This window comes from Saccopteryx leptura, chromosome 6 (genome assembly GCF_036850995.1).
Source record: "Saccopteryx leptura isolate mSacLep1 chromosome 6, mSacLep1_pri_phased_curated, whole genome shotgun sequence".
Lineage (NCBI taxonomy): Eukaryota > Metazoa > Chordata > Mammalia > Chiroptera > Emballonuridae > Saccopteryx > Saccopteryx leptura.
The window spans coordinates 69270071-69297635 of NC_089508.1; the positions used below are offsets into that span (position 1 = coordinate 69270071).

Genomic DNA, 27565 nt, shown 5'->3' on the forward strand with positions numbered 1-27565 from the left:
GACAACCCAGGTGGCTACAGGAATTTCTCTTTATTTATTGCAGTTTACTTCCCTACCCTGCCATAGCTTAAAATCATAGATGTAGCTTGTTTTAAGACTGGTAGAAGCAAAGAGAATGATGAGATGATTCATTCTTAGCCACAATGGTTCAAGGGTCAATGAGTCTAGATTTTCCTTTGAAATGAAATGATTATTTAGATGTTATTATGCATAGACCTCATTACCTCCCTCTAATTTTTTAACGAGTATCAAAAGTAGGGTTTTTCCTTTCCTAGGGAAAATGCTTTGCATATCATTTTCCATTTCTTGGGAATTTAACCTCAGTGACTGGGGGCTAGGAAAGTAACAGTCATCTCTCCTAGGAGTACTGTTTTATTGGGCAAGGGAAGAGGCAGCTCATTTGTGTTTCTTGATGATGATGGTGGTGAAGTTCTATAGTAAATTTAATACATTATGATTCTTCACATATATTATAAGTTAAATGGAATTATGTAGACTTATTGAGAACTTAAATCCTGATATTATAAAATTCATCCTATGGGAAGTACTGAAAAGTCAACAGAGTTTTAGAACAAACACATATATTCTCTGGAGATCGTTTACATTTTGAATGATAAATGCAATGTCTGCACTGAAGAATTACTTCTAAAAGCTATTTTAATGTTTGAAGCTGGGAAATAGTAGTTCATAGGAGCTCATTTAATTTCTTTTTATGTATGATTGAAAACTTTCATAGTAAAAAAATTTTGTTTTGTAATCAATTTTATTCATATCATATTTTCTTTTTTATTAGTTGGCTTACTTAGGATTTCTGATGCTTTATACATTTGTGGTTCTTGTACAAATGGAACGATTACCTTCAGTTCAAGAATGGATTGTTATTGCTTATATTTTTACCTATGCTATTGAGAAAGTCCGTGAGGTAGGTCTTTAGTTTTTCCTTCCAGTAACTTAACCATATATATGGAAGATGTTTTGATTTATTTTGTTTTGGGTGTGTATATGAGTGTTATTTTATGTATATCATAATTTTAGTAGGTGATGACTTTATAGTAGAACGTGTATTTTTGCTGTTCTAAAAATCATGGCAAAAGAATAGAGATCAGTATGTTATTAACCTTGTCACAACTTACAAAGACAATGTTTTATCTCAGAAATATAGCCTAGATCTGTTTTTGTTATATTTTCTCAGCATTCATAGTTACACTCTCTGCCACTCTTCAAAAAGTATTAAATATACATATAGCCAACAGGTAGGTAAGTTAAAAATAGGTTCTAATCTTGTTCTTGTATTGTACTGCCTGCTTCAATGTATTCTAGTGCCCACTGAATTGTTATACTGATTTAGACCCCTGTGTCTATCAGTTTTCAGTTTATATTGTTAATTTCTAACATCCTGATTTGGGGGGAAAATGCTTTTTTCTTCTAGTATTTTACTTTCTACTCAAACTAGAAGCTATGTACGTGTTGTTTTATAACATTTACTTAATTTTGAATTATTTTATATCTCTGTTTACATTTTAAAAAATATAGGTAATTGCAAAAATAAACAGAAGGCATTGTACTGCCATTCACTTTGGTATCACCAGAATTTAAATTATTAAATAGCTTATTACACACTTTAAATTTCTTTAAGTGCCATGGTTCTGAAATCATGTTTATGAAATCTGTTGTTTTACCAACATATTTAAAGAAATTAGGTTGTTAAATGATAAAAGCAAGTTGCAAAGAATTCTTTTAAATGTAAATTCATGAAACAGGATTCATTAGATAGTACAGGCATACCTTGGAGATGTTGCTGGTTTGATTCCAGCCCACTCTAATAATAAATGGAATCTCTTCAACAAAGTGAGTCATAACCTTTTGCTGGCGAAGGGTCTTGCTGTCAATTTAAGAAAAATTCAACACTTATTATATATAAAGCCAGTAAAGCAAAGTGTGATGAAATGAGGTGTGCTTGCAATAAAAGGAATTGCCTCTAGTGGAAAAGGGGCTTAATTGGCTCAGGGAGAAGAGTGGAAGGGAGACTTTTCAGATTTGTGATACATTGTAATTTTGAAGATGTAAATATTTTACCATTCCCCACAAACATTTTTTTAATTTTTATATTCAAAGGAAGAGGTAAATACAACTATTTATTTATTTATTTGTTTGTTTTTTACAGAGAGTCAGAGAGAAGGATAGACAGGGACAGACAGACAGGAACGGAGAGATGAGAAGCATCAATCATTAGTTTTTCGTTGCATGTTGCGGCACCTTAGTTGTTCATTGATTGCTTTCTCATATGTGTCTTGACCATGGGGCTACAGTAGACCAAATAACCCCTTGCTTGAGCCAGAGACCTTAGGTCCAAGCTGGTGAGCTTTGCTCAAACTAGATGAGCCCACGCTCAAGCTAGCTACCTCGGGGTCTCGAACCTGGGTCCTCTGCATCCCAGTCCGACGCTCTATCCACTGTGCCACCGCCTGGTCAGGCTAAATACAACTATTTAAATGATTGAGTTATTTACTCAATCAAATAAAGACATCCTACCAGGATATACTAGTGTTGTTTTATTGAAAAGCAAAATAACTTTTCAAAAGTATCTCACATTTCAATTTAGAGAACTGTGTTCTAATCCAAGATTTTCAGCTTAGTTCAACAGTTCTCAACCTGTGGGTTACGACCCTGGGGGGGGCCGAACAACCAAAACACAGGGGTCTCCTAAAGCCATCGGAAAATACATATTTCTGATGGCTTTAGCCACTGAGAAGCCCGCACTACCATCTGCAGCAGCGCTACCATCTGCAGCAGCTCTATTCAGCTTGAATGCACGCCGTTATGGACGTGCATTCCAAACTGAATGCCTGCGGTCATGCGCAGACATGATTGCATCATCCGTCCGGGGCCTAAGGGGCGGGGGAAGCGGGGGAATGCTCCACAGTTCATAGCAGCGCGGCTGCTCATCCATAGCAGTGCATTACGTGTGTCCGGCGCTTGCTGATGTCATCAGTGGGCGGGTGCAGCAAGCGCCAGAGGACAGAAGCCTAGGAGACGGAGAGGCAATGAGAATACATAATGCATATCAGGTATTTACATTCCGAATCATAACTGTAGCAAAATTACAGTTATAAGTAGCCACCAAAATTATTTTTTGGTTTGGGGTCACCGCAACATGAGGAACTGTACTGCAGGGTCACGGCATTAGAAAAGTTGAGAACTACTGGCTTAGTTGGTGAAGTGGGTCATTTGTGAGGTGTGTGTGTGTGTGAATAGAATGAGGATAGGGGCCCTGGCCAGTTGGCTCAGCGGTAGAGCGTCAGCCTGGTGTGCGGGGGACCCGGGTTCGATTCCCGGCCAGGGCACACAGGAGACGCACCCATCTGCTTCTCCACCCCTCCCCCTCTCCTTCCTCTCTGTCTCTCTCTTCCCCTCCCGCAGCCAAGGCTCCATTGGAGCAAAGATGGCCGGGGCGCTGGGGATGGCTCCTTGGCCTCTGCCCCAGGCGCTAGAGTGGCTCTGGTCGCGGCATAGCGACGCCCCGGAGGGGCAGAGCATTGGCCCCTGGTGGGCGTGCCAGGTGGATCCCGGTCGGGCGCATGTGGGTGTCTGTCTGTCTCTCCCTGTTTTCAGCTTCAGAAAAATACAAAAAAAAAAAAATAGAATGAGGATAGGAAGTATCTGTTTCTGATATCTTACTGAATTGTTTTGGTGATCAAATGCATTTTCAAATGCCAAGATAATAATAAATATGGTACTTTGAGGGTGAACACACAATACATTGTACAGAAGAGGTACAATGGAATTGTGCACCTGAAACCTATATAATATTGTTAACCAATGACAGTACAGTAAATTCAATTTAAAAATACTTTCAAATAACAAAGGATATATAAAAATCTATAATATTATAGCTGAATACTGTTATATGTCTCAATAAGAAACTGAGAAAAGTCTTTTTTTTTTTTACTTTTAGATCTTTATGTCTGAAGCTGGGAAAGTAAGCCAGAAGATTAAAGTGTGGTTTAGTGATTACTTCAATGTCAGTGATACAATTGCCATAATTTCTTTCTTCATTGGATTTGGACTAAGATTTGGAGCAAAATGGAACTTTGAAAATGCATATAATAATCAAGTTTTTGTAGCTGGAAGATTAATTTACTGTCTTAACATAATATTTTGGTATGTGCGTTTGCTAGATTTTCTAGCTGTAAATCAACAGGCAGGACCTTATGTAATGATGATTGGAAAAATGGTAAGTTGAGAGGCATCTGATAATCATATTGATTTAATGATAATTATTTCTTAAAGTTATAAAAACATTAACATAGTTTTACTTGAACCAGAGAAAGTTTTTTCATGTTTATTTGCTTTCTACTTCAAATTAACCATTCCTAACAATATTAACTTTTGAAGAAAATATTTTTATGTGTATAGTTAGGGATAAACAACATTTTATTTATCTTGAAATGCTTTAAACTTTAAATGCAACTTGCTGTGTGGAATATTTGAGATCAGAATGAAAGATAGGAACTTGTTATCTCCAACCTGAATTTCTTTTTATCCTACTGCCACCACCCTCAACCAATCTGTCGTCATCTGGCACCTGCAGTACTCTAGTAATCTGTTTACTCACACCACTGCGGTGTGTCTTCAACCTACATTATAGCTAGAGTAATTATACTCTTATTTTTGAAAATGCAAATCTGAACATGTCACTTCCCCTTCTTAAAAATTCTTTTAATGGTTTTGCATTACTCTTAGAGACCAGTGTGCTTCATGAAACCCATACACCCTGCCTGGTTTGGCTGTTGTTTTCCTCCTCCCCTCCCTCCCTCCTCCCCTCCCTCCCTCCCTCCCTCCCTCCCTCCCTTCTTTTCTTCCTTCCACTTGTAATTTGAGGTCATTGTAGATTGACAAATAATTATAAGAAATAAATAGATCTTGTAGGCCCTTAACCTACTTTCCTCCAATAGTAACATCTTGCTTGCTTTCCTTTTAAGTCTCATCTCTTTTCTACCATTTTAGACATTTTATCTGTGCTCTAGTCAGACAGGGGTTCCTGTATTTTCTTTAACATAGCCCCCCATCAGAGTACCATAGTTCATGTTCTTTCTCCCTGGAGTGATCACCCTCATCTGTACTCATACACTTAGCCTTTCTGACTAGTTCACTTAGGTTTATACTTCAGATCTCAGCTCCAACATGATTTCCTTTCAGGGAAGCTTTTTTTTATCTCCTCCAGCTAGATCAAGTTTATTTGCTGTATAATTTTATGGGACCCTAGTTTCTTTCCTCTAAAATATTAATATCTGTGCCTAACTATATTTTAAATTGTACTCTTATGGGATTATTTATATTCTTTAGGCCATAAACTCTTTGGAGTGGCAACCGTGTCTGATTTTGGTCACCTTTATATTTCCAGTACTTATCACAGTGCCTGTCACACAGTAGGTTCTTCATAGTAAATAGTTGGTTAGATGGATAAAGCCATTGTAAGTAGGGGAAAAAATGTGTAAGAAGGTTAAACATTTGTTTTACTAGGTCTTAAGATTTTTTACTTATTTTTATATCAGATCATAAATTTAAAAAAAACTTACTGTTCACCAAATAGTTTTTAATGCTTATTATATTTTCAGTGCCATGCAAGACATAAAACAAGTATTAGGATCTTGTCTCTGACTTTGTGAAACCATGTCTCTTTGTGCCTGTCCTACATAAAGTATTTTAAGAAATCATATGAAATATTAGTAAGCTATCAGAATGGCTTATTGAGTCAGTTAATGCTTAGAGGATATAGGGATTCATGGAAAGAGATAAATCCGAGGAGGAGTTTATTAAACTAGTAGAGTGTGAACTATTCTTTGAAAGTTGTAGAAGATATGCGTAAAAATGAATATCCTGTCTAGAACTTTTTTTATGATAAGGAGTAGTTAGGAGACAAATTGAATAAACAGGTGTAACCTGAATTATATAGAAAACTAAAAAATGGGACTTTAGAGAAGAAAAATATGGAGGAAACTATTGAAGAGTCCTGTCCCCAGCCCGCTTTAGAGTTCTATACCGTAAAAGGAATAAGTTAATGTTTCTTTGTCTTTCCTTATTTCAGAGTAAGTTTTCAAAGTATGGATGTTGAAAGCAGCTAGTCAGCTTGTTCATTTTGACGATGATTTTTAGTCAGTGGGGCAGTCCAGAAAAGTCTCACAAGTATTTCTCAGTCTCAGCTCCAACTTACCACATAATTATGTCCTATTATTAATGTACTTTGCAAGATAATGCCGGCTAAACAAGTACCATTATAGTTTATGACTTTAGTTACCTCTTTCCTCCTATCTTCATGGATCCAGCCTACTTTTTAAAGTTACATTTAGATCATCTAATGATCTTTTCCTGATGTAGTATGCTTAATATTTTGTTCTTTCCCAGAGGCTTACCCATTCTGGCAATTTTTGTTTTGTAAGTGAAAATAGTTTAATGTGCAGTTCTTTATGCACTGAACTAAAAAAAAATCTAAAATGCATTGAGCCTACTTCTGCCATAAAAATTTATAGTTTTCTTTCTTTTTTTTTTCTTTTTTCTGAAGCTGGAAACGGGGAGGCAGACAGACTCCCGCATGCGCCCAACCGGGATCCACCCGGCATGCCCACCAGGGGGCGACGCTCTGCCCATCTGGGGGGTCGCTCTGTTGCGACCAGAGCCAGTCTAGCGCCTGAGGCAGAGGCCACAAAGCCATCCCCAGCGCCTGGGCCATCTTTGCTCCAATGGAGCCTTGGCTATGGGAGGGGAAGAGAGAGACAGAGAGGAAGGAGAGGGGGAGGGGTGGAGAAGCAAATGGGTGCTTCTCCTGTGTGCCCTGGCCGGGAATTGAACCCGGGACCTCCGCACGCCAGGCCGACGCTCTACCACTGAGCCAACCGGCCAGGGCAAAATTTGTAGTTTTCATTGGTGACAAAAGCAAATTCTATTATGCTATTGCTTTTATAAAAATAGCTTTTTTCCTTATTCTAAAATGACTATTCATTGTAGAATATTTTAGCAAATATAGGCAAACTATTATCTGGAGACATCCATTGTTAACAGTTTGATGTATAACTTTCCACTTTTCACAACATATTTTAATACATGTATTTATTGGTGTCAGACTTCACACATATAGATGTATATGGTAGTCTTATCAAAATAGGTATATAATATATATACAGTTTCTTAATTCTTAAATACCTTCCTGCTTTTATTAAATATAAAAATCTATTTCTAAAGTTTCTGAAACTTTTTTTTTTTTTAACTTTTTGAGAGAGAGTCAGAGAGAGGGACAGACAGGAAGGGAGAGAGATGAGATGAGAAGCATCAATTCTTTGTTGCGGCATCTTAGTTGTCCACTGATTGTTTTCACATATGTGCCTTGACTGAGGGGCTACAGCGGACCGAGTGACCCCTTACTCAAGCCAGTGACCTTGGGCTGAAGCCAGCGACCTTTGGGCTCAAGCTAGCAACCATAGGGTCACATCTATGAGCCCGAGCTTAAGCTGGAAACCTCAGGGTTTTGAACCTGGGTCCTCCGTGTCCCAGTCTGATGCGTTATCCACTGTGCCACTGCCTGGTCAGGCTGAAATCCTATTTCTTAATCTTGGAAAATTACTTTCTTCTAAATTAAATTTATCTTCCAAGTAACTTGACTAGCTCATGGGATTATCAGCAAAACTTTGCATCATGAAAATAAGATTTTTAAATTTTCTTAATCTAAAGTTTTATTGTTATATTTGCTTTTTCATATTATATATTTCCCTCTAGGATAATGTGTCCTACTCCCCTAGTTAAGAATTATTGTTGATCTGACCTATGGTGGTGCAGTGGATAAAGCGTTGACCTGGAACACTGAGGTCGCCGGTTCAAAACCCTGGGCTTGCCTGGTCAAGGCACATATGGGAGTTGATGCTTCCTGCTCCTCCCTCCCCCTTCTCTCTCTCTCTTTCTCCTCTCTCCTCTCTAAAAATTAATAAAAGAAAAATTTTAAAAAATTATTGGTTTACTATTTATCACATCAAAGAAGTACTTATTATTCATATATTTTCTATTTTTTCATAAAGTATTTCCAAAAACTTAGGGGAGTTAAGGCTTTTGGAAAAGAATTGGTGTTAGCCTAACTTTTTAGTGTGTAAGATGCTCCAGCTTTTATTACCTACCATATTGTTTAGTGACTTAGTGGAATAGGGTTAATTCAGTGTAATGTACAGTAAATGGGAGGTTGTAGGAAGTAGGGAAGTGGAGAGCCATAATAAAGGTGCTGCTGGGTGAAGTAGAGGAAGCCAGGTGAGAGCAGGTTCTCTGAGTTTGTCTGAGTCTTGCCTTTAATGTACTCCCCACAGTCCTGCCAGTTCTGTCCCAGTTATAGGCAGCTTGAAAATACATGCTTCATTTTTTTCTTTATCTGTGATCTTTTGATCCACCTTCCACCAGGATTATGTCTTCACCTGCTTCGCCAGTCATTTATTACATCTTTATCTGTTTTCTCTTGATGCCATCTTCTCTTTCTACCCCCTTCAAAACTTTCAAAATAGTTAACGTTCTAATTACCTGCTTAAAGTATGTACAGCCAAGTTTAAGAAATCCTTCATTAAAGTTTATTTTTAAATAAATAATATATAAAGATGATGAATTTTATAATAGTATATTCCTAGAGTAACCTAACATTCTTTTATATTGTGTATCTATTATATGCTATGCATTATACTAAGCTGAGACTGCAAAGGTAGAAGACATGGTCCAAATCTTCATAAGCTCACAATCTGATATATAAGAAAAGCATATGAAGATAGATAGCTACAGAAAGATACGGTGGACTGTACTGTGAAGATCGTAGAGGTAGTAGCTAATTTTGTCATGGAGGCTTTCATAAAAAAATATGGTGTTCGAAAAGAGTTTAGAAAACAGGTAGGAATTTTTCCTGAGCAGGTAAATTTTTTTTTTAAAGAACATTAAAAAAATTTTTTTTCATTGATTTGAGAAACAGGAAGGAAGTGGAGGCGGGGGAGAAAGAGAGAGAGAGAGAAGCATCATCTTACTCCACTTGGTTGTTCCATTTACTTATTTACTCATTGGTTGCTTCTCATATGTGCCCTTACTGGGATTGAACCCGCAACTTCAGCATGCTAGGATGGTGCTCTATCCACTGAGCCACCTGGGTTGGGCCAAGCAGAGAATTTTCTTATGAGAGAAAACAGCTTGAAAAGATTGAAGAGTAAAATGGAAAAAAAATTCCTCACAGTTGAAATCTTTAGTATAGATTATACTAATGAAAATTGTATGGTGAACACTAAATTTTAACCACTGCCTCCAACTAGAAATCCTTAATTTAGATATGAAGAAATAGAATATTCAAATATTTTAATTAATTAAATTTAGATCAAGTATAAGGAAGGTTTCAGATAGGCATATGTGAAAAGCTTTGAAATGCAGAGAGCTCTGTGAAGGATCAACCATAGACCTTGAATAATTTTAGGATATTTTAGTAAAGATTTGGGTTTTGTTTTGAATTTTGACTTGGGCTTTAAAAAGTAAAATTGCAGCCTGACCAGGCGGTGGCACAATGGAGAGAGTGTTGGCCTGGAATGCTGAGTACCCAGGTTCGAAACCCTGAAGTCCCTGGCTTGAGCACAGGGTCACCAACTTGCATAGGATCATAAACATGACCTCATGGTTGCTGGCTTGAGCAAGGGTCACTGGCTTGGCTGGAGCCCCCCAGGGCTTGTGTTAGAAAGCAATCAATGAACAACTAAGGTGCCACAACTACAAAGTGATGCTTCTCATCTTTCTCTCTTCCTGTCTGTCTCCCCCCCCACCCCCACCCCCGCTAAAAAATGTAAAAAATAAAATTTCAGGTGGTTGCTTGGATTAAAGAGTATATCAAATGCCATTGATAATGTTTTGATGAATTATTTGCCTTTTAAAATCTTTTCTTTTGTTTATTGAGAACATACATTCTTCTTAGTAATCTGCTTACCCGCTCCAAGAAGGCTTTATCTGACTATTTTGCAAATAAGAAAACAGGATCTTGGGGGAGTGTATTAGGACTCTGATTGCATGAAAGACTTTTGATCTGACAAACTTTTAAAGATGAAAGATCAAGTCTAAGTGATTATATATAAATGTTTTATCATTATTTTATCCAGTCTATACTTATGTCCTCTTTACCTTTCACATTCCTGGCTCCCATTCCTATTCTCCCTACATATTCATTTTAAAAATATATGAAAATGTTATAATAAATTATAGGTTTATTTATTACTGCAGTAATTGTTGGCTCACAGTAAAGTGTAGGTTTATTGTTAATGTAGTCTATTGATCTGTATGGGGCTTCCACCAGTAGATTATTATTTGTGGATGAATATTATATATTGCTAGAATGAGACAACATTCAATTGTTTAGATGTAAGTGCTAAGCACTGAGCCCTGGCCGGATAGCTCTGTTGGTTGTAGCATTGTCCCGGAGTGCCGAGGGTGCCAGCCAGTTCTCTTCTCCCTTCAGGGCACACACAGGAGCAGCTCGATGTTCCTGTCTCTCTCCCAGCCTCTCTCAAAAAAAAAGAAAAGAAAAGGAAAAAGCTAAGCCCTGTGCAGCTAAATAAGTAGATAGAAATTAAAATTTTATTAAAGCATTTAACTTAATTCTTTGAAATCTTGATTAATGATCCCAAAATTCACATTGTGATTTAACAATAGAAATTATTTTTCAGTGATTTATTAGGTGATGTAGTAATTTTAGTTTTGTTGAAATTAAAGAATTGCAAACTACCTGACTGCAGACTAACCAGATACTGCTATCACTTACTGTTTTCAACACCCATACTGATGATTCAGTTTGGTTGGTTTAGCTCGTAGGAGGTTTTTTCAGCCCAGGACAAAGCATCTTGATAAGGTTCAGTATGGGTGAGAGGAATGCCTTTTGTTTACTTGTTTGTTTGGCTTTGTTTTTTGGGGTGAAGAGGATAAAGGACAGCAAAGGGAGGTAGAAAAGAGAGTCTGCACTTTGGGTATAGGAACAGAGCACTTTTGGAAATTGATTCCCTGAATCTGTCCATGTGCCTGTACCTCTTTAAAATCTTCATGGACTCCAGATACACAAACTCCAATTTGAACCAGAAATATGAAACGGTTCATTATATAAATGATGTCCGTAACTTGCCTAGCTTCACAGATCAATTTTTACATAATCTCCTGGGTGTTAAGGTCTATGTAGTAATGAGATTATTCTGAATGCTAGTATTAGGAATAAAAAACTCAAATATTTTAGTTATCTACAAGAATATTGGAAAATGATTTTTTAGTGAATATTGTCAATATTTAAATCGTATGTATGTTAACAGTATTCATTTTTCAACAGGTGGCCAATATGTTCTACATTGTAGTGATTATGGCTCTTGTATTACTTAGTTTTGGTGTTCCCAGAAAGGCAATACTTTACCCCCGTGAAGCACCATCTTGGACTCTAGCTAAAGATGTAGTTTTTCATCCATACTGGATGATTTTTGGTGAAGTTTATGCATATGAAATTGATGGTAAGAATTTATGTTTAAAAATTCATCTTTTATTCATTTTGTTTCAGAGTCAGAAAAGTATTATAGTGATATTACATACTGTCACAAGTCAAACTACCACTAGCCTAACCCCTTCCATAGTACATTAGTTAATCCCAGGAAAAAACATAAAAATTAATTGAGTAAAGTATTTTAGAATTTTTTTAGTTAAAAATTGTGGAAACGTGGCCTAAACTGGCTTACAGAAGAAGACATTTATTCTTGTAACAGAGTTCAGAGGTAGAGTGGTGTTGAAGTTTGTGAATTTATAGCTAAGGATATCTGTTCTTTTTCTTCCCATTGCTCTGTAATTAAGAGTATGGGATTCATATAGATTTCCCTTATGGTTATGAGCCCCTGTAACTAGCAACAGGAAGAAAGAGACACTGTTTTCCAGTGTACTTTTAAGGGGGGGAAATCCCCACTGCACCTGTTATTTCATCTCATCTGTTCGAGTTGCCTTCAATTTCAGTTGCTCTGAAAACAGGGCAAGGCATTTGGATTGTGTTGATTAGTTTTAGATCAATCGTGGTGGATTGGATAAACCCTTGAATTAAAAAAATCAACCGTGAATACATTCTCTGCATGAGGTAATTTTTTGTTTTGTTTTGTTTTAGTTAATTAGGCTATAGATAACTTTGAACATAGGTGATGGAGCCAACTTTCAGGGATGTTCTTCTGCTGACCTCTACATCAGGGTTGTAGAACCATTATTTTTGTTAGCTCTCCCTTGATCTCTCTCTTACTCTCTCCAATCTTATTTCACTTGATTCCTCCCTTGCCCCATACCTGTGTTGTTCCCTACCCTTGTATTTATAGGTGATTAGGTCAGGGAACAGCCAGATAGTGGTCATTAGATGTTACTAATTGATGTTGTTAAAACAGTGAATTTTTACCAGCCTGGTCAGATTTTGTGTTTAATGGCTTTTCGTTCAGGGTACTTTCCAGGTTTTCATTAACTGCTCTTTTTCTGATGTGGCTCTAGTTTAGTTGTTATAAAGTATTATAGTTTTTTTAGTATCCATTTTCTATCTTGGGTATATGCTTCATAAACTAATCTGAGTAGAATGGAAATAAATTTATAAAATTTGGTAAGAGTGATATAAATTTGTCACTAATACATGATTATTTAATTCTTATCCTTGCTCACTTAAATTTATTTTACTTTATCCCTTATAACTTTATGCTGGATATTAAAAGTCCTCCTTATATTCTGGTTTCAGAAACATTTCAGGTGTGGATAATGAAAGCAAAGAATTAAAATCTAATCCTGTGTTTAAAAAAATAAGTTCAAATGTAATCATTGAACTTTCACGAACACTTAAACCACTCCTTCACCTCTTTTGTAACGTAAGATAAACTCAGTAACCTTTAAGTTTGTAAATTGACTGTGAGTTTACCATATTTTTTTATGGTTCAGTTCTTTTTCTTACAAAAATGTTATAGTGTAGCTGAATCTGGAAATTTTATTCTCCTTAATTTTCCTCAAGGTAAAACCCTGCCTTGAAGGTTAGACATAACACGAAAATATATTTCCTTGTCTGGGATTGAGTGATAGAACAGATGCCTACATTGCTCACAAAATTATTCAGTGTTGGAATACTTTTAAGTTCGTATTCCTATGGCTGCGTGCCCAGAACTTTTGCCAAAATCTGTTAAACAGATTTGTACATAATTAAAACTTCCTCATACAAAGACACGTTAATACTCATTAGAAGCAGTTACTGGTGAATTACTAGATATTTATATATATTTCTTTTTCCTAAAGTGTGTGCAAATGATTCTGTTATCCCTACAATCTGTGGTCCTGGGACATGGTTGACTCCATTTCTTCAAGCAGTCTACCTCTTTGTACAGTATATCATTATGGTCAATCTTCTTATTGCATTTTTCAAGTAAGAATTTTATTTAATATACATTTCTACTCAATTTAAAGGAAATAAATTTTAATTCTAAAAATTTTATTGAGGCTTAAACTACTGAAGTTATCTTCGAAATTTAAAAATAAGGCATGCTTTTTCAAATTAAATGAGTTCTAAATTTGAAATTTTAATAACTTTCAGTATGCAGTTTCTTTTATAAATTTAAATGTTTATTTGTGATCTTTATAAGGTTGCCAAGGAATATGCATTTAGTATACAAATAAAAAGGCAAATAAACTCATTAATCTCATTCTTGATATTTTGGTGTACATCTTTCATTTTTTATGATTACATATGAACTATTATTTTCAAAAATAATATTCTTATATTTTGTATACTGTTTTTAACATTATGTCCCACATTAATAAATATCACTCTCATTTGTTTTTAATGGCTACCTGGTGGTATTCATGATAAAGACAATAAAACCCAATGTTATGTTGCTCAATTTGATTATAATATTTTGTTCCTCAAACCAAATTGTGGTTAAATTTTTTATCAGTCCTTAAGTATTTTCTTAAAATGTTTTCTAGTAGCAGAATTATTGAATATACATAGTTTTAGGGCTTTTTGCATTAAGTCTATGTCCTCAAATTTCTGTCAGCACTGGGTATTATCTTTTTAATGGTTGTTAATTTGATAATACATAAAAGGTTCTTATTTTTGTTTGGACTTATTTTGTTACTACTAAGATTGAATATTTGCTTATGTTTTTGTCATTTGTATATAATTTTCAAATCTTAAAATGATACTCTCTGCCTGTTTTTCTGGGAGTTTGTAATTAAGACCCTCAAGAATACTAAGCTTGTGCCTTGTACTTGTTGCATGTATTTTTCCCAGTTTCTCATTTGCCTTTTAGTCTTATATATGGTAGGGTGCTCTTTTGAACTCTTGTTTAGAACAGAATTCCAATTAAATGTTTAGCATTTAAAACTTTAAATGTAATTAGCTTTGTTTTGTTTTCGTTTTTTGTATCCAAGCAATGTATATTTACAAGTGAAGGCAATTTCCAATATTGTATGGAAGTACCAGCGTTATCATTTTATTATGGCTTACCATGAGAAACCCGTTCTGCCTCCACCACTTATCATTCTCAGTCATATAGTTTCTCTGTTTTGCTACATATGTAAAAGAAGAAAAAAAGATAAAACTTCAAATGGACCAAGTAAGCAAAATATATTAAAGCCAATGTTTTGGTGTGTTCTCTGTTTGTTTTTTAAGCCAATATTTTTATTTTACCACTTACAGGAATACACTAAAGGCTAAGTATTAATTTTTTTTAGATTTAATTGGTTAATGTTATTGTAAAGGCTTTTGTTGAATTCGTCTAAACATAAAAGAATTTTAAGTGCAAGATAATATCTATAAAAGTGAATTTTGGCCTGACCAGGCAGTGGCTCAGTGGATAGAGTATTGGACTGGGATGCTGAAGACCCAGGTTCAAAACTCCGAGGTCGCTGGCTTGAGCACGGGCTCACCAGCGTAACCACAGGGTTGCCAGCTTGAGTTGGGATCATAGACATGACTCCATGGTCACTGGGTTAAGCAAGGGTCACTTGCTCTGCTGGAGCCCCCTGGTCAGGGCACATATGAGAAAGCAATCAATGAACAACTAAGATGCCGCAATGAAGAACTGATGCTTCTCATCTCTCTCCCCTCCAGCTTGTCTGTCCCTGTCTGTCCTTCTCTCCCTCCTTCTCTCTCTCTCTCGCTTAAAAAAATAAGTGAATTTAATATTAAACTTCTTTTTGAGCATTGTATCTCAGTTTGTTTTTGTTAAAATGTTAATGTAGACCATAATACTTGCTGTTCTACAAACCATTTTGGCTGCTTTGAAACTAATACTTTCAGTACATTCTGTACACTGCACAAGACTAATTGCCATATCAAACTGCTTAAAGTTTCATAATCCCTTTTTATTCTAACATTTCAGTTCTTAATTTCCTCTACCTGGATGTGTGAGGGAGGTCGGTCTGAGAAAGGTAGATGGGGAAGAGTGATGTATGGGAAAAGAAAATTAGGACAGAAGTACCTGAAACTGTTCCACTGAGATCACACTGTGAATAAAGAACAAAATAGAAATACTTGTTAGTGCTTTAGAAATACAGCAGTAAAAAATGTTTAAAAATTACAGCTGATGTTTTAGTCTTAGGAACCCTGAGTAATTCATGACTCATGAGGTAAAATTTGATATATTGATAGTCTTGATTGATTTTTTTCTTTTCCCTCAGAACTTTTTTTAACAGAAGAAGATCAAAAGAAGCTTCATGATTTTGAAGAGCAGTGTGTTGAGATGTATTTTAATGAAAAAGATGATAAATTCAATTCTGGGAATGAAGAGAGAATTCGTGTCACTTTTGAAAGGTTCAGTAGCTCTTTAATTATAGCTGATTATGTGTCAGAATGGATCCTTATAGTTATGTGTCGTATACATGATCATTGTTCAGTTTGTGCTTGTCAAGTAAGTTTAGTAATACATTTACATTATATAGTAGAAAACAGGTCAGTTCTTTTAATATTTCATGTAAGTCAGTAGTTAATCCTGTGTTATTTTTGACCCTTGTTAACAAAGACCAGAGAAGAGTTAATGTTTTTACTGATCGGAGAAAAGTAAAACTATCCTTATTATTGTTATTTGGTTTTATTTTATCTAGTTTACTATCTGAAATTATATGATGTTGTATAGATAATGGTAATGGAAAATTTGAACTTTATGACAATAGGATTAACCTTAAATACAGGGTATACCTTTTATAAATAAATGGCCACATCTTACTTTAATATCTTACCTTGTTTGAATGCATGTAAAAATTGTTTTACCATGATCATTTATTGAAATTACAAAAACTTTCTAAAACAAATTTTCAACATTTGTAAAAAGTATGTTTTTTCTCTATAGAGTGGAGCAGATGTGCATTCAGATGAAAGAAGTTGGAGATCGAGTCAATTATATAAAAAGATCACTGCAATCATTGGATTCTCAAATTGGCCATTTGCAAGATCTTTCAGCCTTAACTGTGGATACATTAAAAACACTCACTGCCCAGAAAGCTTCAGAAGCTAGTAAAGTTCACAATGAAATCACACGAGAATTGAGCATTTCCAAACATTTGGCTCAAAACCTTATTGATGATGGTCCTGTCAGACCTTCTGTATGGAAGAAGCACAGTGTTGTAAATACAGTTAGCTCCTCTCTTCCTCAAAGTGGTCTTGAAAGTAATAATCCTTTTCTTAGTGATATTTTTATGAAAGATGAAAAAGATTCCCACTGTAACATATTTGATCAGGATTTACCTATAATACCCCAGAGAAAAGAATTTAATTTTCCAGAGGCTGGTTCCTCTTGTGGTGCCTTATTCCCAAGTGCCATTTCTCCCCCAGAACTGCGACAGAGACTGCATGCGGTAGAAACCTTAAAAATGTTCAGTAAAAATCAGAAATTAGGCAGTTCACCTAATAGCATACCACATCTGTCATCCCCACCAACTAAACTTTTTGTTAGTACACCATCCCAGCCAAGTTGCAAAAGTCGCTTAGAAACTGTAACCAAAGATCAAGAAACTGTTTGCTCTAAAGCTGCTGAAGGAGATAACATAGAATTTGGAGCATTTGTGGGTAAGTTTGGCAAAGTGGTATTTGTATATTAATATTATTTATCTTTTAATTATATTACCTTAAAAATAAATATTAGCCTGACCTGGGGTGGCACAGTGGATAGAGCACCAACCTGGAACACCGAGGTCACTGGTTTGAAACCCTGGGCTTGCCTGGTCAGCACATAAGACAAGCAACCAATGAACAGCTTGAGTGAAGCAACTACTTTTTGTTCCCCCATCCCTCCACTCTCTGTAAAATCAATAAATAAAATTTCTTAGAAAACTAAATAAATAAAGATTAGAAATATCTAATTAATAAAACAATGTACTTGTATGACAAGTGGAGTATAGATCTAATAATAGAGTGTTATTCCAAATTGTTTTAAAGGAATCACAAATGGAAGAAATGGGTTGAATTTATATCTGACACAGTTTTCTGTGATAACAATTGTTTGGGAAACTTATTTGAACTCTGTCCTTTGAATTTGAGGATCTTTTGTTGAATTTGACCGGTTTTTTTCTTCATGTTCCCCCATGTACAGTGCAGACCAGGCAGAGGGCTGTGTATATATAGGAGGGGTTTACTCTGCCTCCTCTGTCTGTGCAGTCAGTGTAAGAACGCAGCCTGCAGGAAGTACCAGGAGGCAGAATTTGATCAACTTTTGTTGAAAGAACCTGAGTGTTTCCTAAGTGTTAGTAACTTAGGGAATAATAGAAAAAAGGTACAGGGGAGTTTAGAAATGACTAGAAAAGACTTGTCTTATAAATAGTGTGACCATATAATTTTTTATCTAAACTAGTACACATTTAAGAGTGAAAGGGTGCACTACTAAAAATTTCATTAGGACAATAGTGAAAGATGGAACTACACTTAGAAAGTAAGTATTTATGGTTGACCCATTTAGATACCCAAAGAGGAGAGCACTTCAAAGGGATTCTTTTTTTAAATTTTTCTAATTTATTTATGGAACATTATAGAAATTATTTAGAGAATATGTTACATCCATGTAAAATCTAGAAATTAAAGCTAGCCTTTTAAATTACCTAAGTCTGAGCATGCTCATTTCTACTGCTAGGCCACATGGAGTTCATAGTAGATATATAGTAACAACTTTTCCAACAAAAAGTCTATCCCAGTTTTTGTTTTGTTTTGTTTTGTTTTTGTTTGACAGAGACAGAGGGCAGGCAGGAAGGGAGAGAGATGAGAAGCATCAATTCTTTGTTGTGGCACCTTAGTTTCTTTAGTTGTTTATTGATTGCTTTCTCATTTATGCCTTGATGGGGATGGGAGGGGCTACAGCAGAGTGAGTGACCCCTTGCTCAAGGCAGCGACCATGGGGTCATGTCTATGATCCCATACTCAAGCCCACGACCTCAGGGTTTTGAACCTGGGTCCTCTGAGTCCCAGTCCTATGCTCTATCCATGATGCCACTGCCTGGTCAGGCTGTTTATTTTTAAAAAACATATTTTCATGTGTTTGTTAATACTGTATTGTCGCTGGGATGGAGATTGTGTGTGTGTGTGATATATGTATGTTATAATACAATATATAATGTTTTTACACTTTATTATTCATAGTAAAAATGATCAAAAATAGTAAAAGTTTTATTTCCCCTTTTTTATATTTCAAGCAGTTCACTTCCTATCACATGTTGGGTTTTTGTTATTATTTTTTTAAGAGGAGGGGAGATATAATCCCACATGTGCCCTAATCAGGATCCACCTGGCAGTCACTGTCTAGGGCTGATTCTTGAATCACCGGAGCTGTCCTCAGTGCCTGAGGCTGACACTCGGACCAACCAAGCCATTCTCATTGCCCCGGGGCCAACACTTGAACCAGTCAAGCCACTGGCTGGGGGAGAGGAAGTGACAGAGAAGGGGGAGAAGTAGGGGAAGAGAAGCGGATGGTTGCTTCTCTCGTGTGCCCTGACCTGGGAGTTTGCAGGCTGGGCACATGTTGAGTTTTTTGTTTGACGACTTTGGTTTTTGCTGTTACTGTAAACTGAACTACTCATCTTCAGCTTCCTGACAAATATTTTCAGTATTTAGTAAAAGAGCTACAGGAAACTGCAAAGTTGTCAAAACTGCTTAAAAAACAATACAAATCATTTATTGTAGACTTTATTCAATGGCATAATTTTGATACGAAAAAGACAAAAATTGTTTTGTCATCTTTTTTTCTCTTTAAGGACACAGAGATAGCATGGATTTACAGAGGCTTAAAGAGGCATCAAACAAAAAAGAAATGCTCGTAAGTAAATCCTAATAACAGCACAATTCAATTTTATTTTGCTGTTTTGGGATTTAGTTTAAAATAGAATTAAACATTGTTTTGAGACCATCAGCATGAAGATCCCAACTATTTGAAGCTAGACACAATTTGAAAAAAAGAAGAAACAACCAATATGCAAAAATGTACAAATAGCTTGCATTATTAAAACAAACTAAAGGGGAAAAAATGTCTATTTAGCATTTTTCATAAAATGATTCCCTTATACATTTTCCTTTGACTAAATATTTATTGAGTTCAACTCTTCCAAGCCCAAAAGTTGATTAGAGCATACCCCGACTCTCAAGACACCTGTAGTCAGCAATAAGAAGCTGAAATGCCAGTAACTACAGTATAATGTGCAAGTGAATATTCAGTTAATGTTTCTTTAAAAAGTTTTAAAATAAATAAAACCACTGGCAAAAAATGTATGTTTCCCAACAGAAAATTAGTTTTTACTTCTTAATTGTTACTTTCATAAATTATCCATAAATATTTAGAGCCTTATAGGTAACAACATAGCTACACCAAAATAATTAAGAAGACTAGAGAAGTTTGAATCTTTTCCTTTGCTTAGCGAACTTAAGTTGTAAAAAATAATCAAGTGACAAATACAAGGAAAACCAGATTGTTTTTCCTAAAGCTACAGCCAAGGAAATAAGAGTTTCTGTGAGTGATTATTCCTCATATGTCTTCATATGTAATTGCTGTTAGGACATACATATTACTTACTATCCTACCTATAAAAGATAGACTTGAGCGCATTTTGATGGTAGAAATACTAACATTTGTGTTTTTAATAACATACTCTGATTAAAGTATTGTACTAAAATGAATAAATTAATGTCTATTAACTATTTCATTGACTAGTAATTTAATTGGTGATTTTATACAAATTGAGATGTGATAATTACATGAGGTTCTTTCTTTTTCCATATTTGCCTTTAAGTTTGTGTTTCTTATGTCAAACAGGACCAGCAGAATACTGCTGTGGAGCATTCAGAGATGCCTAAATATCAGGTAAATTCTCTTTACTATATGTGGAAGTCAAAATCAGTTTAAAATGTACATACACCTTTAGATGAAGGAAGGAAGTATAAGTTCAATGGACTTATCATAAGGCTGTATTTTGTATGGTGTTTTCTCACCATTTTATTTCTATGGCATACTTCTAAAGATCAGAATTTTTCATTACACGTAGTGCCTTAAGGAGAGAACTAAATAAATGAGTTAGCTGCATAAAGGTAGCCTGAGCTGATACAAGATGATGAAAGGAAGAAAAAAGGAATGAGAAAAAGTAATAAGAAATAGAAAGAATAGATAAATCTACCAAAGTTGGTTTTATAATTTTTAAAATGTAGACATAATAAGTCTACATTCCATATAGGATTTTTTTTTTAAGATTTTTTTTTTTTTTTTTTTTTTTGTATTTTTTCTGAAGCTGGAAACGGGGATAGACAGTCAGACAGACTCCCGCATGCGCCCGACCGGGATCCACCCGGCACGCCCACCAGGGGGCGATGCTCTGCCCCTCCGGGGTGTCGCTCTGTCGCGACCAGAGCCACTCTAGTGCCTGGGGCAGAGGCCAAGGAGCCATCCCCAGCGCCCGGGCCTCTTTGCTCCAATGGGGCCTCGCTGCGGGAGAGGAAGAGAGAGACAGAGAGGAAGGAGAGGGGGAGGGGTGGAGAAGCAGATGGGCGCTTCTCCTATGTGCCCTGGCCGGGAATCGAACCCGGGACTTCTGCACGCCAGGCCGATGCTCTACCACTGAGCCAACCGGCCAGGGCCTTAAAGATTTTATTTATTGATTTTAGAGAAAGGATAGAAATGGGGGGAGGACTGGGAAGCATCAGTTCATAGAGGTTGCTTCTCATATGCGCCTTAACCGGGCAAGCCCAGGGTTTTGAACCAGCAACCTCAGCATTCCAAGTTGATGCTCTATCCACTGCACCACCACAGATCAGGCCACATAAGGTTTTTCTTGAAGAGGTTTTAACTAAAGTATATTTTATAAGTAAATGAAGTGTTTTGTGGCCCTTAATAATTAGTTTTAGTAGAGCTCTTTATTATTGGAATTATTTAAGCTTAATAAAATTTAGTATCACATTTTTTCCTATATGCAAATACCCTTTTATTAAAAATCCATACCAAATATGTTATTTTTGACAGTTAATCAATTCATTTGTAAGAGAAGCCCAGTGTTTCTTGTTTTGGTTATTCCTTATAAGTATAATGAATTGTTCAAGAGGAAAATACATTATAATTTGAGTATTATATTTGTTCATTTTTATTAGTAAGATAACTTTTTCAATGTTTAAATTTTGTAGTTGGATACTTTGAGTCCTAGAATTTAAGAGGTATTTATTGATACTTTTTAGCATTGATAAGAAAACTTACTAACATACATGTCAGTATTGAGATGGCCTTTGACCCCAGATCTATGGACTTAAATGACTGTATCACAAGACTGAATTTTGTACTTATATATACTTATTTAATGAGGAGGTAAAGTAGTTCCAGCTAAAGACATCAGAGATTACATAAAGGAGGCAGGATTTTGAAAAGCCGTGGAAAGATATGTACGCAGTTCTTTAGACAAAGGTGTTTCATGTAGGAGAAGCATGAACAGTAGTGAGGCAGAAAGAGAGAATATATAGAGCGTGGTAAAGCAAATGTGAGATTTACTAGTGAGTAGGTTCGTCATCGGAGGAAGTTATAGGAAGTGGAGCTATAAAATGGTCCAGTATGAGGGTAGTTGAAAAGTGTTATTTCTTGCTCAGTGGGATGGCTCTTCTTCATCCAGTCTTTCAGGAGTGCAGACTAACACTGGCTCTTCGATCTTATGGTTTTACCACCCACCCAGGTCATGTAATAAAACACAGAGAAGCACAGGAAAGGTTTGTATGAGCCAGATCTAGCAGTAGCACACATCATTTGCTCTGAAATTAAGAGGGAAAGAACTTAGTCACGTGGTCACACCTAACTGCAAGGCGGCTTGGAAATGTAATTTAACTGTTTGAATAAAGTAAGAGAGATAGAATTTTGCTAGACCATTTGCAATCTGTACCACAGGGCTAGATAAAAAAATGCTTAAATATGAACTGAAATATTTTGAAAATTTTCTTAGCATCAAAGGAAGAAGCCATTGAAGATTTCTTATTATCCTTGTAGGACCGCTTATCCAGCAACAGTGTACAGGGTAAATGGGAGCAACTATAGACACAGGAGATTTATTAGGAAGTTTTAATCATAATTCAGGAGAGAAGTAATAAGATCTTGATATAGACACATGGAAATGGAAAGAAAGAAAGAAGGTTCTAAGCCCAAATAATAGTGTCTGTTGTAGAACCAAGTGTAGAAATAGGCAAGTTGAAAAGAGTGTAAGTTAGTATGGGAGTTATTAACTTCTATTTAAAATAATTAAATGTGAGAGAACAAGAAGCCAGTAGGAGCTTCTAAGTGGTAGTAAGAAATACAAGACTACAGCTTGCAAGAGAAACAGAGATCAGTGAAATATATTTACATAGGCTATCTTCAAAAGAAAGGAGGTCAAGCTGAGAAGTAAACCTGGGATTCAGATATTTCCTCTTCTTGGAAACTTAAGAGGAGAAAAAGTACAGTGAAGTAACTAACACTCATAGAGATGACAGTTATGATGCAGCAGCCGTGACAGAATCAATGCAGGAGAATATCAAGAAAGGAGATGTATAGTAATTACTGGTACTTTAGAAAAATCTAGAAGAATAAGATCTTAGACCACAGAATTAAGTGGTCTACAAGAATGTAATTTTAGTATACTGGAAGAAGCAAAATAAAAATTATGTAGATTGTAAGAAATTAATATCACTATATTCAAGAGTAACAAGATGGTTCAGAGCTTGAATGAATAGCAGAATTATTAAAGGCTTTTGTTTCCTTAATTTGCTTGAGAAATAGATTTTTTAATGTTTTAATATGAGAGAAAGAACATCAAAAGTTTCAAAAAGTCATCTCTTGGTTTATCTTTGAGTTTCTTAATTAGGGAGAACCAATTGGAATTATTTATAAAACAAGACTTAGATGGAGTGAAATAGAGCACTCAAAGGTGATTGATCACCTTGGGCAGAAATCACATGCCAGGTTGACACCCTACCACTAAGCCAACCAGCCAGGGCCCCGGAAATATATTTTTTAGTCTCTGCTTTAAATTACCCTGACTTAGGCTTCCCTTCTCAAATTTTTAAAATATCTTTAAGAAGGTGTCACAACAGCATCATCACCCATAAGTGGCATCATTTTGCTGTTATGAACCACTTATTACAAATAGAAGATCATTTAGTATAAATGGGAAAGAAAGGGTAATAATAATAATAATGGGAAATCAGGGTTTCCCCACAGGTTTCACCTTTTAATAGTGAATCTATTAAGTGGACTTAAAGCAGAATTAGCTAACAATTTTTAAGTGAGCAGATAACTTCCCAGTAGAAACAAAAAGAAATTACAAGTTTCTGTGAGTGAGCAGAAAAGTGGTGGCTGTGTTTTGAATTAAACAAATTTGGATAACTTACTTACAGGAAAAGAGTTCGAATATAATTATATTGAGCTCTAGCTCATAATGGAAAGAAACTTTGAGTTCTCGAATATTGGTAGTTCTACACCCCTTTAAAAACTACAGGCTCTCTTCACAGAAAAATGCACATATACAAAAATTTTTCTATTAAGGTATAGAGTTTTACAAATACATTGTGTCCATAAAGTCATGGTGCACTTTTGACCGGTCACAGGAAAGCAACAAAAGACGATAGAAATGTGAAATCTCTACCAAATAAAAGGGAAAACTCTCCTAGTTTCATACCTATTCAGTACAGTTTGATGTGGGCTCACGCACAGATTTTTTAGGGCTCCTTAGGTAGCTATCCCGTATAGCCTCTACAGACTCGTCACTGACTGATGGCCTACCAGAACGGGGTTTCTCCACCAAACTGCTGGTTTCCTTCAATTGCTTATCCCACCGAGTAATGCTATTCCTATGTGGTGGGGCTTCATTATAAACACGCCAGTATTCACGTTGCACTTTGGTCACGGATTCGAATTTAGCAAGCCACAGAACACACTGAACTTTCCTCTGTACTGTCCATATCTCGACTGGCATGGCCATGGGATACTCCGCTGTATACATGGTGTTACATCATCATCTGCGCATGCGCACATGCTCCCACATCATCCTACAGAAACTGGGAGGGTTTTCCTTTTATTTGGTGCAGATTTCACATTTCTATCGTCTTTTGTTGCTTTCCTGTGACTGGTCAAAAGTGCACCATGACTTTACGGACATACTGTACCTTGAAACCCACTCATTCATCCCACATTAGAATTTGTCCTATCACAGATGGTTCATGAAATCAATGTCTCATTGCATCATAGGGTATATAGCAAAGAAAGTACTTAAATAAAGCAGACAAGAAATAGCTAAAACTGGTTCCAAGGAAACGGCTAAAATCAGAAAGGAAATTAGAGTTGTTTTATTAGTATAGGAAAAAGATTAGCACTCTTCTGCTTGGCTATATAAGTCAGCTGTAATGTGAAGAGTGTGGAGCATCAAAGGTTAGAAAAGCTTAATTTTCTTGAGATACAAGTATAATTTATTCAATGAAAGTATTGGTTTTTGTGGTAGTAACATTTTTAAATTCATTATTTCTGAGAGGTGGTAGAAGTTTGGAAATATTTTAAAGTTTCGTGATAGTGTGACCTCTTTATAGATAAAGAGAGGAAACAATGTAAAGGCATCAGATCTTCCCCATATTAGTTTGATGCAATTCATTAGTTTGTTTAGAAAAACAATTATAAAGAAGAACTTGAGGGAGAATTAGCTATTAGATACTAAAAAGATACTAAAATAGTGTTCAGGTAGAACAGTTGAAACATGAATATTTAGTGAAACATTTTTGTGACTCCAAAATAACCCTTCTTTTTTTTTTTTTAATTTTTTTTTCTTTTTCTTTTTTCTGAAGCTGGAAATGGGGAGAGACAGTCAGACAGACTCCCGCATGCGCCCGACCGGGATCCACCCGGCACGCCACCAGGGGGCGATGCTCTGCCCCTCCAGGGTGTCACTCTGTCGCGACCAGAGCCACTCTAGCGCCTGGGGCAGAGGCCAAAGAGCCATCCCCAGCGCCCGGGCCATCTTTGTTCCAATGGAGCCTTGGCTGCGGGAGGGGAAGAGAGAGACAGAGAGGAAGGAGGGGAGGGGAGTGGGGGGAGAAGCAAATGAGCGCTTCTCCTATGTGCCCTGGCCGGGAATCGAACCTGGGTCCCCCTCACGCCAGGCCGACGCTCTACCGCTGAGCCAACCGGCCAGGGCCCAAAATAACCCTTCTACAAATAAGAATTTAATTAGAAGGGTCAGATTAGAAGTTGATGAGAAGGGAATGTTTTGTCATAATACAAATTGGGCAATTAGGTAGAAAATTATAAAAGTCTGTTTATGTCCTCATATTTCATAAGCTCAGATGAATTCCAAATTTAAATTAAAAGTTTAATTCATCAAAAACTTAATAGAAATATTAAGTCAGTAAAACCAAGGCAGTTTTTGTTTAATTGAGAGGAGGGGAGATAGACTCCCACGTGCGCCCCAACCAGGATCCACCCAGTGGCCCCGGTCTAGGGCCAGGGCTTGCAACTGAGCTATTCTTACCATCTGAGGCTGAGGCTCCACGGAGCCATCCTCACTGCCCAGGACCAACGCACTGGAATCAATCGAGTCATGGCTGTGGGAGGGGAAGAGAGAGGATGAGAGAAATGGGGGAAGGGAGAGAAGCAGACGGTCACTTCTCCTGTTTGCCTTGACCAAGAATCAAACCCGGCACTTCCACACGCCAGGTCGATGCTCTACCATTGAACCAACTGGCCAGGGCCCCAAGGCAGTTTTCTAAACATACAAAGTAGAGACAATATTAAGGGAAGGATGGAAAGGGATTTATGTGTCTAGAAAAGTTAAGCATATATATAGATAAGTTCAGAGCAAACTAGAAAAAAATTGAAATTTGACAAGTAATAATCAGATTTTATATAAACAGCTCATACAAATCAGTGACTGCTACCAAAACTCCCCAAAAGAAATTGCCCCTCCACTTCTTTATCCTCAAAATCACCATTATTACTATGTTGGTGTTAGTGTAAAATAGCAGCAGCAATAGCAAGCAGGGTATTTTGATAGTTCTTTTAGATTGATACTGAAGAAAATAATTGTAATCTATAATATACCCTTTGGTGTCCAAGTTGAAAAAAACATATTAAGCTAAATCTAATTAATACTGTGATTTGAGATTCAGTTTAATTGTTTTTAAATTATGTATATGTACAACATACAGAATGATACTCCTGAAAACACTTTGAAACACCTGAGTAGTCATGCTGGATTTACTAAGCGTCACAAAACTTCTGTTGTTCTTCATTCAGAGCAAGGTGAGTGTTTTGACTGTGAATTATGTTAACAAACATACACATTTCAGCTTTATGTCACACACCTGAGCAATGAATGTTTCAGGAGTCCAAAAATTAAGATTCTGGTACATTATTCTTGCTGTAAGCTTGAAAAAAACACATACTCCTAACATTCCAATAAATTTTTTTTACAAATTGTTTAGTCCCTAACAATGAAATTTAAAGACTTGCTTTTGACAAATCTGATTTTAACTCTCACAGATGAATCTGTTTTGTTTTTTATGTTGTTTTGTTTGTTTTTTTAGCAAGACACAGAGGCACAGACAGGGACAGACAGACAAGAAGGGAGAGAGATGAGAAGCATCAACTCATAGTTGTGACACCTTAGTTCTTGATTGCTTTCTCATACGTTCCTTCACGGGTTAGAGGGGAGCTTCCAGCTGAGCCAGTGACCTTGGGGTCATGTCTATGATCCCATGCTCAAGCTGGAGACCACAGGGTTTCGAACTTGGGTCCTCAGCATCCCAGGCCGATGATCTATCCACAGCACCACCACCTGGTCAGGAGAATCTGTTGTGTTTTAATCTGTATGATCATTTAGTTAACCTGTTTTGCTAATTTAAAATTTAAAAATAGTACATTAATTTAGTTCAAAATAAAATACAAACACTTTGAAAATCAGTCTTCCTCTTACTACATGTACCATTGTTATTTTGTTTATCCTCTAGAATTTTATGCTTATTTAGTCATAAATGACAGACAATACAGTCTTTTCTACCTTTCCTTCACCTTTTCTACAAAAG

The 27565-nt window shown here is 36.2% G+C and overlaps 1 protein-coding gene and 1 non-coding gene across 2 annotated transcripts in view; one reads left to right on the forward strand and one right to left on the reverse strand.

Annotated features, from left to right (window-relative positions):
- The window catches only part of TRPM7 (transient receptor potential cation channel subfamily M member 7), a 128094-nt gene that overhangs the window by 81285 nt on the left and 19244 nt on the right, over window positions 1-27565 (forward strand). Inside the window, exons 20-29 of the mRNA XM_066343993.1 lie at window positions 794-922; window positions 3956-4234; window positions 11360-11534; window positions 13321-13447; window positions 14455-14639; window positions 15706-15838; window positions 16374-17089; window positions 19261-19322; window positions 20313-20360; window positions 26690-26783. Coding sequence (XP_066200090.1) covers window positions 794-922; window positions 3956-4234; window positions 11360-11534; window positions 13321-13447; window positions 14455-14639; window positions 15706-15838; window positions 16374-17089; window positions 19261-19322; window positions 20313-20360; window positions 26690-26783 — 1948 coding nt within the window. The remainder of the gene's footprint in view (window positions 1-793; window positions 923-3955; window positions 4235-11359; window positions 11535-13320; window positions 13448-14454; window positions 14640-15705; window positions 15839-16373; window positions 17090-19260; window positions 19323-20312; window positions 20361-26689; window positions 26784-27565) is intronic.
- On the reverse strand, window positions 17593-17717 carry LOC136377955 (small nucleolar RNA SNORA51). The gene has a single exon (XR_010746554.1). It is a non-coding gene; the product is annotated as a small nucleolar RNA SNORA51 (small nucleolar RNA).